The sequence below is a fragment of the Cynoglossus semilaevis genome, chromosome 6, assembly GCF_000523025.1.
Source record: "Cynoglossus semilaevis isolate Cse_v1.0 chromosome 6, Cse_v1.0, whole genome shotgun sequence".
Taxonomy (NCBI): Eukaryota; Metazoa; Chordata; class Actinopteri; order Pleuronectiformes; family Cynoglossidae; genus Cynoglossus; species Cynoglossus semilaevis.
Genome location: NC_024312.1, coordinates 312,235 through 322,277, shown reverse-complemented (window position 1 = coordinate 322,277; position 10,043 = coordinate 312,235). Strand labels below are relative to the sequence as shown.

Below are 10,043 nucleotides of genomic sequence, written 5' to 3'. Positions count from 1 at the left end.
TTTTTTTTGTGTGTCCACAGATTATCAGAGAGAAACGGAACAAATAATTTATTCTGAGATTTGTGTCTGCGCTGTGAACGGCCACTTTTATCTGAGATGTGACAGTTGTCGAGACCGCGTTGCTAACTGTTAGCTGTCCGCTTTTTTATTGAATTGAAATAACTCATTTTCCGATAACTTGTGTGCGACATACATAGCTAATTGAACTAAACTTGTGCGAACATTGTATTATCTTTTGGTTGTTAGCTATTAGCTTACTATTGAGGCCAAACGTTTTGGCTAAGCTCTAGGTGCTTTTGAAACATACTGCCCGTTTGGCTAGTTGCTTGCATTTGTTTTAGCAAATATTTGGCCACTTCTTTGGCTAACATTTTTGTGTTTCTAAGTTGCGACTCAACCTGTTTGGCTAATTATTAGGGAGGTTTCCCTGAAGAATGTTGCCATTTGTGATCTGCTTTTTGTTGACTAATCATTTTTCAGAGTGAATCCTGAGAAATATTAGGTCTAGAAATATTCTGCAACAGTTTTGTTGACTTGGGAGACTTCAAGTCTTTCTTCAGGTTAGACAGAAACACAGAGTTAGATGATTTAAATCAGGGCAGTGGTGGTAAAGATAAACATTGTGTTTTCCCTCAACACACACACACACAGTAATTATGTTTGACAGTTTGTTCACCTGGTTCTGTCAGATGTTTGTTGTGAGCTGCAGCAGGTGACACAGAGGTCGGTCATCCTGACTAGTACTCAAAGAAATCCCCCCCCCCAAAAAAAAAAAAAAAAATTCTAACCCTAGTGGCAGCTCACGAAAATGTATTTTGATGAAATCAAAGAAAGTTAGGGGCCCCTAAGCCTTATTTTAATTTTTTTTTTTTTTTTATAAACGCTGCAGCTGTGTTGTAGTCTGTAACTTTGGAATCTGCTTCATCTCCGGGGATGAATGACGCGGCCGCCCTCATCTGCAGCAGGACGCGATCTTATCACTTCAAACTCCACCAACAGCTGGGAATGAAAACAAAACACTGAGTTTCATTTTCAAATCCGCCTCCTCTTCACTCCTGTCCACTCTATCATCATCCACCCCGGCCCACGGTGTTCCAATACTGCTCCTCATTCCACTGTGTGTGTGTGTGTGTGTGTGTGTGTGTGTGTGTGTGTTGGAGCAGGGTCATCTGTTTCCTGTTAGCTCTGTCACGTCAGTGAGCCTGAGCTGCTGCAGCAGTGATGCAGCAGGAGTTTGTCCGGTGTCTGGACGTCAGCTGACGTGGAGCCCAAACCCGTTCAGGTTCTGAGATGCAGAGATTAATGATATCAAAATGTTTCCCTTCAACACTGCAGCTGTAACGTTAGCTCTGCTGTTGGAACATTTTTATATATACAGTAAATACAGCGGTTCCCCAAGATACGAACGTCCGACTTACGAACATTCGTAGATACGAACAACCGCTGACTGATGTTTGTAAAATGCCGTATTGAGTTTGCAAGTTTGTATGATTTGAACCGCGTTTTTTTTCTTTATTTCAGTCTAATGGCTTTGTAAAATAATACAGGATTTTCAAACATTAGTTACGATTTTTTTCATTTGAGGCGAAAATTTTATTCCCCATGAGAGAATTCTAGTCATTTAATGCAATTAATAATATTTTTAATAATATCTTATATTATTATAATATCTCATATTTGATTAAATGAGCAGAAATACATTCAAATACAGCATTTTCCCCCCCAAACATCTAGTAATCTTAGGCTAAGATTTAGCCCACGAAGTAAAAAGCTATTCTTGCTAACTAGTACTGTTTGTTTTTTTTGCTAGTTTGCTATTACTAAGTTTTAGCTGGTTATGGGTTATCAATACATACATATCACCAAATATACTGTTTATGGGGATGTTGATTAATATACCAGTTATTTGTTATTGTTATTGTAATCTCACAATAATAATAATAATATTGTCCCTCATGTGATTTACCCTCATCACCTGTGGCCCCTGTGGTCATCGCTGCTGCTGCTGCTGCTGCTGCTGCTGCTGTTGCTGGCCTCTGTGTTGTCAGCAGTCCTACAGCTGTCTGTAAATGAACTGCTGAGGGAAGGAAGCAGACAAAGAGATGAAAACATCTGTGACGTCTCTCCAGAGTCGGGATTAAAGATAATCTCCTCTAATCTGTGGCTGTGTTGGACTCAAGTCTCCATCCTGGAGGCAGCAGCGGTAACGGCAGCAGCAAAGTGAACCTTTTAGCTCCATGAAAACACAAATCTTCAAGGATATGTTATTACGATAGACGCTGCGCAGCTGCGGCGTCGGCAGCCAGCGCCTTACAGCATATCAGTGTAAACTGTCTGTCTGGCTGTCGCCATAGAAACGGCCGGGGGTGCATCACTGTCCTTTTCTAGCCCTTTAATGGCCCAGTGACGTCACACGCACCACTGTTTTATGACCTTGTTTTACCACCTTCATGGCTAACCTTTAGCTGCTTTAACTAGCTCTTCAAAGATAGCATTTTTAGCTTCTTATTCATCACGTTCATCAACTGTTAGCGATATGTTTTTACATTTGTATTTGTAATAATTTAGCTTTTAACTTTTAGCCACTTTTATTGGCAAGGATGTGAATAGTTTTTAACTTTTAGCCACTTTTATTGGCAAAGATGTGAAGTTTTTTTATCTTATATTTCTTTCTTCTCTTTCAAGTATTAGCATTTTTCTATATATTCTGCTAAACGTTAGCCGTATCTTATTGAGCTAACCATTTGTTAGCTACTTGTTGTATAACTTTGGTGATTTGGAAGTTTTTTTTCACTGGGAATGTGAGTGTTTTTTGACGATTTCCTTGACCTTTTTCTGACTAACTCTCCAGAACAAAACACACAGTACAAAGTCTTTTTACTCCTTGTACTGCAGTACTGCTTATAATGACAGACGCTTCACAGATGCAGATTTATTACGGCATATCAGCGTGAACTATCTGAGGCTGTCACCATAGAAACAGGCCGGAGGTGCATCACTGTCCTTTTCCAGCCTTTTTAATGGACCAGTGACGTCAGAGTGACCAGTGTTTTCCCTCAGACGCTGGACTCCCCCCCCCCCTTTTTCCCACCTCCCATCAGCATCTGCAGGCGTCCATGGCACTGATAACAGCCTGAATCACACACACACTCACACAGAGGCACCTTAATGAGGAAGTCAAAAAGCAACACACAACTTCCCGTGACACATCAGGGAAAAGACATTCTGCTCTTTAATTCACGTCAGTTTTTATGAGCACAGGAAATCTGATCTGTTCACAGTCCGGAGACGTCAGCACCAAAGAAAATACCTGTGTGTGCGTGTGTATATATACCTTAAAATGTCCTTGATATGAATAATAGAAATAATACAGCAAACATATCTGAGCTTTGTTCACCGAAACTCCTCCAAAAACTTGACGTAATATTTTTTAAACAGCATTAACGTGCTTGAAAACATCCCTAAAAATTCTTAAAATACAATTCCTGAAAAGCGATTTAAAAAAAACTAAATTTCCAACATTCAGTGTCAAAAAAAAAATGAAAAAAAAGGTTGGCCGTAAAAGACCTGTTCAGGTGAGCGACGAGGCTCAGGTTTTAGAGCCTGGTCGCAGGTGACACCGTATACACGATGTGTGTGTCTGTGTGAAGGACAGAGAGTCAGGTTGAATAATTTATTTCCTAACAACTTCTCTGTTCCGTCAAACAAACACTACGTCAACTCAGGGTGAAGCAAACACAGGTCAGTCAGCACAGATCACCGCTTGAAAGCCATAAAAATCAGACAACATTCGTCTTTGAAGCAGAAATGATGACAATGACGTCAATTAACCAAGGGGTGAAGGAAATAAAAATAAAAAAGTTACTACAAAAACAGTAAAAACTCAATTTTAAAAGCACCCAAAAATATTTTTAGAAGCCAAAGATTTAACCAACATCAGTGAAACGAGATTAAAAAAAAACCCAAAGGAAGCAATTTATTAGCTAAAGGTTAACAATGTGTTAAAACAAATTAAATTAAATTATTAAATTAAATCAAGAATTCTTCTTCTTCTTCTTCTGTGTCTCTGCAGAGAGCCTGACGTCCCAGCCTGGTCTCCTCTTCTGTACCAGCTGCAGCTGCTGGACGTCAGAGACAAACCCGACCGGTCGACTCTGTCCGTCGCCGACCGCATCCGTCTGGGCAGCCGAAAGCGTGAGCGAGGAAACTTCCACTTCCAGAGGGAGGATTACGTCAGCGCGGCCAGGGCCTACGGTCAAGCTCTGGAGGTTCTGACCACAGCGGTTCCAGGTACTGTTTGGATTCATGTCTTTTTTGTTGTTTTAACGTCTTATCAAAAATTGACCTAAACAAAACCGAATGATGACCAATATGACATGACGACGTCTAAAGGTTAGCTTAGAAATCCATAAAAAATATTATTTAATAATTAATAAGTAGTTAAACTACCAACGACCGGCCCAAAAAAATAGCTAAAAAGTAGCTAGCCTTAGCCAGGAGCTGTATTAGCCTTAAGGTAAAACAAAAGAGGCTAAAAGGAGATAATAATTGGCAAACCAGGTAGGATGAAGCAGGTAGCTAAAAGTTAGCCCATTGATAACAAATATGAATTTTTCACAGATTTTCAGGATAAAACTACGTTTCATGGTGAGACAGACAGAGAAATTAAACGCGACATTAAATTCAAGGCTCGTTCCCAGCAGCAGCGCAGCAGCGGTGTGAGCTCAGACTAATGAGTCCGTCACCATGCAGAGCCGGGACTCAGTGTTTCCACTCATTCTTTAGCTTCATTAAAGCTCATCAGCCTTCATATTAGTACAACCTTCTGTGATCAGTGAGGAGGAGGAGGCAGGAGCAGGAGGTGGAGGTCATGAGCAGAGAGGAGGTGATCAGGCCAGGGAGATCATATCATTAGAGAATTAAATCAAAGATCATCTGGATGAAGAATGAAAACATGCTAATTATGTTCACATGAGATGTAAAAGTAACGGTAATAATGGAGATAAAAAAAAGACATTTGTCTCTTGTGTGAAATGCTAATAATTAGCTAAAAAACAAACCGTGTTTATACGTCGCTAAATATTACTCTACATGCACGATAATGCTATTCAATGATAGCACGCCCCACCTGCTAGCGCTGCACAATAAGCTACGTACTCAGCCACTGCTAACAAGCGTAATCCTGCGGAATAGCTGTGTTCATCTGTGCTGCTAACTATGCTGTATGTGCTAGCACACTACTAACTAGCCACTCCCCACCCCTAATTAGCATTATGTTATTACATCATGTGCTAATGTGTCCCCAAAATGCTGCTAACATATTACATGCCACTAGCACTTAGCAACTCTCTACATGCTAGCACAATCTTTAAAATAGTGTTAAATATTTACGCCTAATGTCCCAAAATCGCTTTTATTTACTATGTAAATATTTCATATTAATAAATAAGATTGTTCTTTTGCCCAGTTTTGCATCAACATCACTGTCATCTGATATTTACCCTGCTGAATGTCAACCGCTTATCAGCTAAATGTGACATTTCGTGAATCACAAACGTGTTTCTCTGAGCTGTCTGTGCGACAAACAACACATTTAATGGTTGAATATAAAAAAAATAGATGTAAAACAAATGCTGTTTTTGATGGATAGTCTTTAAAAGATCATTGTTTTTAGGTAAAACAAATAAAATTAAAATAAAAAATCAATGTTATTACAAAATAATGGTTTATTAACCATTATATATATTTATATATATTATACAAAATATAAAATTTTGTAACATTAGTTTTGTCTTTATTTTAATATTTTCAAATAAAGACACTAACATAGGCAAGTAACTTTAATTTAACACAAAATATTTTCAAATTTACTAATAATAGTCAGACAAAAAGATATGTAAGCTAATGTTTTTTTTATATCTGTTTTGTAAAAGTATAAACTTGTCACAAACATGGCCAAAAAAGACTAGCAATAGCTACATCTAAAATAATTCTAAAAGAAGTGAAAAAATGTTAAGTTGTGTGTGAGGAAAGATAAAGGCGAGTCTAGAAATAGCTAAAAAGTTAGCCAGGTTAGCTAACAGCACCACCTCTGAGAAAAATAATCGTCTGCCACGTTCTGCTTCCTTCCAGGTGGGGGCGGTGGTGTGGAGGAGAATGCGGAGGTCCAGCAGGAGGAGGAGGAGAAAGTGGAGCTGATGGAGGTCCAGGAGTCCAGGGTGAAGTGTTTGAACAACCTGGCAGCAGCTCACATCAAACTGGAGCAGCTGGACCAGGCCCTGCAGGCCAGTCTGGACGTCCTGACCCTGAGTCCACACAACGTCAAAGCTCTCTACAGGGCCGGAAAGGTGAGGGGGCGGGGCCGGGCCAAGGGTCAACAGGGGTCAGCTCATAGTGTATCGACATGTTTTCACATGTTTTCACTTGTGTCCAGCTCCTGTCGGACCAGGGTGAATATAAAGAAGCCATGGAGATGCTGAGGAAGGCCTTGAAGCTGGAGCCCAGCACCAAGGTAAGGGGTCGTCTGTGACCTTTGACCCGTTTGACTTTGTACTTTAGTTTTACTTATAGCCTCAAAAGCTGTAAACACTGTTATTAGAGTACGACTTATCAGGATCAGGAAAGTACTACAAAAAAAAAATCAGTAAAATTAGAAAAATAAATAAATTTAACAAAATAAATTAAACTTTTATGAGGCATAAGTTTATGAAAAGAACTTTATTACTAAATTTATAAATAAAGAAATAATTCAAGTTAAGTTCCACTTTATGAAGTGGAAAATAAAATAAAATTTGTAATTAAAATGTGTACAGGTTTAAACAGGAAGTCATGTTAATTAAGTATTAATTAATGAGTAAAACAGGAGAGAAAAATGCATGGAATTTTTTATTTCTATTACATCATGTCATTCAAAATATTTGACAGTATTGCGAAAAAGTTGATAATTTCCATAAATATATGATGAGGAAAAATCTGGTGATACTACAAAAAAACTGTAATATTCAGAAGTTATAAAATAATGAGAATAAAGTGCAACAGTAGTAGAAAAAACGGTCCATTGATTCATAAAAATGAAGTCAAATTTATGAGTGAAGTTAAACAGCTGCAGGTTCATATTCGTCGTTCACACTTCTACTGACACCTGCTGGACATTTTGGTAATGGTTTTGGAAGGATAACTTTTAACATTAAAAAAAAAATCCAGTTGTATATAATTAAATAAAGTAAAAATTAACAGAAATTTTATTTTAATACAGACCAGGCATAAAACTAACAGTTAACTGTGTTTGAAAACCCTGTTTCCCGTCAGGTCATCCACCTGGAGTTATCCAAACTGGTGAGGAGACAAACAGGAAGTCAGGATTCAGACACGCCCAAACCCAGAAGTGCAGAGCTGCTGAAGGAGAACACGTCATCGTCCCTGGTTCCTCCTCAGAAGAACCCAACGGTGAGTACAAACACCACATGTAGTCTCAGTACTGCAGTACTGTCTCCTGAGAAGGAACGCAGCAGGTTTTGACTTTGTTTTTTCCTGTAGGGAACTTCCTGGAAGTTTGTCCTTGGAGCCCTGGTGGTGGCGCTGGGAAGTTTGGCGACGTCCGTGTTTTTAAGTATAAGACAATGACTTTTGTCTTTTGTGGACATGCTGGAACGTCATGGACTGGAGTTCTGTTCTGAACCAGGAAGTTCTCTGCAGCTGCAGGTCACAGGACTCAAGTCCAAACTTGGACCATGGACACGCAAAACACTCCGCCTCGGACTTGGACCGTCTGAAAACTCAGAACACTGGGAACCAATTACAGAACACTGATCTGGACAGGAAGTCCCTCTGAGACCGGGACTTGTACAAAGATTTTTAAAAACTGAAAAAATCTGACATTTAATCCTGTACAACTGACTTGAACCGGACACGTGAGTCCGCGTGAACCCTGTCTTTGACTTTTACCTGTACAGTCATTCTCTGAGACTGGACCTCAGCTCGCTCTCTTTCAGTCTTAACTCAGAGACTGAAAGAGAGCTGAACTTGACCTCTAAAAAAAAAAGCACAGATGTTTATTCCCACATTTAACATTAATTAAAAACGCGTTACATTTACGACCTGCTACTATTGTAAAGCTGCCCTGTGATGTGACTTTAAATGATCTTTAAATTACAATCTATCTAAAAAAAAATATTTGGTCTCTTTCGTTTTTCTTTGAACCTCTATAACGCAAAAAAACTTAACCTACAGAAAAGTCAGTTGGTTTAAAGTGGAGACTTTTAACCCATCAGCAGGGGGCAGCACCTCAGTGGTAACTTGGCAGCGAGTGGACTCGAACCCAAGTCCGCTCCCTTAACCACCGAGCCACCACTGCCCCATGAAGAGAGAACGACTGCAGCGAGAGAGACCGAGAAGGTGAGACAGACTTTTCTAAAACTCCAGTTTGTAACGACTGACTGTAAAACACACGTTTGTTTAAGTTAATTTGAACTGTGGCGTCAAACGTTTTAGAAAATCTAAGGCAACAAAACGTACGATTAAAATAAAACTATTTGTCTGTACACCTGTGTCTATAGGGATTTGTTAGGGATGTCCGATATTAACTTTTTGACCAAAATGCGATATTGTCCAAAAACTAAATTTCCAATTCCGATATCAACCAATACAAATATCGGTCTGGTTATATTTACTTATACTTATCCGTACAGACCACTGTATGAGATTATTTAAATGAGCTGCATTGCTGCCATCTAGTGGCTTTCACTTTCATATACTGCTGTTTATCCCCCAAATTAAAATTAGGGCACACGTCATTTGGTGAAACCCAGACATTGTGTTAGTTTTCATTAAAAAAATTATCGGGAAAACCGATAATTCTTACAGATATTATATAATTATGCTAATATCGGTCAGCCTATATTATCGGACATCCCTAGTATTTGTCTATATACATAACATAAAAATCTAGATGTCTCTACCGGCCACAGCAGTTGTTGAACGTCTTCTTGGGATTGGACGGACTCAGTTTGACGTCAGATTCCAATCGTTGTCCTTGTTTGATGTTTTTCTTTACTTCTCTGAAGAAAAGAAAAAGAAAAAAAAACTTTATTGAGGATGGAGGATTAAAAAAAAACAACAACTTTAATTGTAGGTTACTCCACATGTGAGGTTCTACCTGGCCAGATGAAGAACAGCTTCCACCACATTGGTTCCGTTCTTGGCGCTGGTTTCACAGAACAAAGCTCCGTACGCCTGTAGGGGGAGTGAGTGTGCGGTCAGGTTATTTTGACAGCGGGGAAGGAAGGGTGGAAGTGGAATTGTTATGATATTTTTTTTCTGAAAGAGTCTCACTTTGGCTAGCTTCTCTCCTTCTGCGGTGCTGACACACCTGTCCTCGCGGCACTCGTCTCTCAGGTCCACTTTATTCCCAATAACACACATGGGAATCGTCTCCTCTGTGGAATCCTGCCCGGAGACAACAGGATGTTGATAAAGTTTGTGTTTCCTGGTGAAATCCTAATCATGTGTTGGTTTGTTTTTCAGGATTTTACCTGGATCTGATCCACCCACTCTCTGACGTTGAGGAAGCTGCTCTCTGAGGTAACGTCATACAGCAGCAGGACGCCGTGAGCTTTACGGAAATATGACCTGGCAATACTGCGAAACCTAGAAATGAACAGATGCAGGAAAATCTAAACATTAGCCACAAACGTGTGAAGAAAGTTCCAGAAACAAAAGCCAAAGTATGTGTATGGCCAAGGCTGCCTTGTAAAAGACCAATGACGATACAATTGCTAGCCAAGAAGCGCTGACAAGTTTTTCATTTTTCATTTAGCCAAATAAAGAGCTGAAAACTCATTTAAAAGTTAGCCAAAGAAATGGGGTAAAAACACACTGAAGCAGATACTTTTAATAAAAGTCTTTGTACATTAAGTCACACTGGATCAATTTTTTAATTTCATAAAAATAAATTTTCTATTATTTTTGAGAATTTTTTTTAAGACTTTTTCAGAATATTATATATTTGTTACTGAGATCCAAATAATCACTTGGCAGCATGTTTT

At 39.1% G+C, this 10,043-nt stretch overlaps 2 protein-coding genes across 3 annotated transcripts in view; one reads left to right on the top strand and one right to left on the bottom strand.

Moving 5' to 3' along the window:
- fkbp16 (FKBP prolyl isomerase 16) overlaps positions 1 to 8,170 on the top strand; it is a 66,913-nt gene extending 58,743 nt beyond the window's left edge. For both annotated transcript variants that reach the window (XM_008311011.3, XM_008311012.3), the window contains 5 exons: positions 4,073 to 4,290; positions 6,133 to 6,347; positions 6,434 to 6,511; positions 7,309 to 7,446; positions 7,537 to 8,170. In XM_008311011.3, the coding sequence (XP_008309233.1) occupies positions 4,073 to 4,290; positions 6,133 to 6,347; positions 6,434 to 6,511; positions 7,309 to 7,446; positions 7,537 to 7,623 (736 nt within the window). In that variant the 3' untranslated portion in view covers positions 7,624 to 8,170. The remainder of the gene's footprint in view (positions 1 to 4,072; positions 4,291 to 6,132; positions 6,348 to 6,433; positions 6,512 to 7,308; positions 7,447 to 7,536) is intronic.
- Positions 7,939 to 10,043, bottom strand: part of rasef2 (RAS and EF-hand domain containing 2) — a 12,549-nt gene continuing 10,444 nt past the window's right edge. Inside the window, exons 13-16 of the mRNA XM_025056293.1 lie at positions 9,531 to 9,645; positions 9,331 to 9,444; positions 9,155 to 9,231; positions 7,939 to 9,056 (exon numbers count right to left, since the gene is read on the bottom strand). Of these exons, the coding sequence (XP_024912061.1) occupies positions 8,954 to 9,056; positions 9,155 to 9,231; positions 9,331 to 9,444; positions 9,531 to 9,645 (409 nt within the window). The 3' untranslated portion in view covers positions 7,939 to 8,953. The remainder of the gene's footprint in view (positions 9,057 to 9,154; positions 9,232 to 9,330; positions 9,445 to 9,530; positions 9,646 to 10,043) is intronic.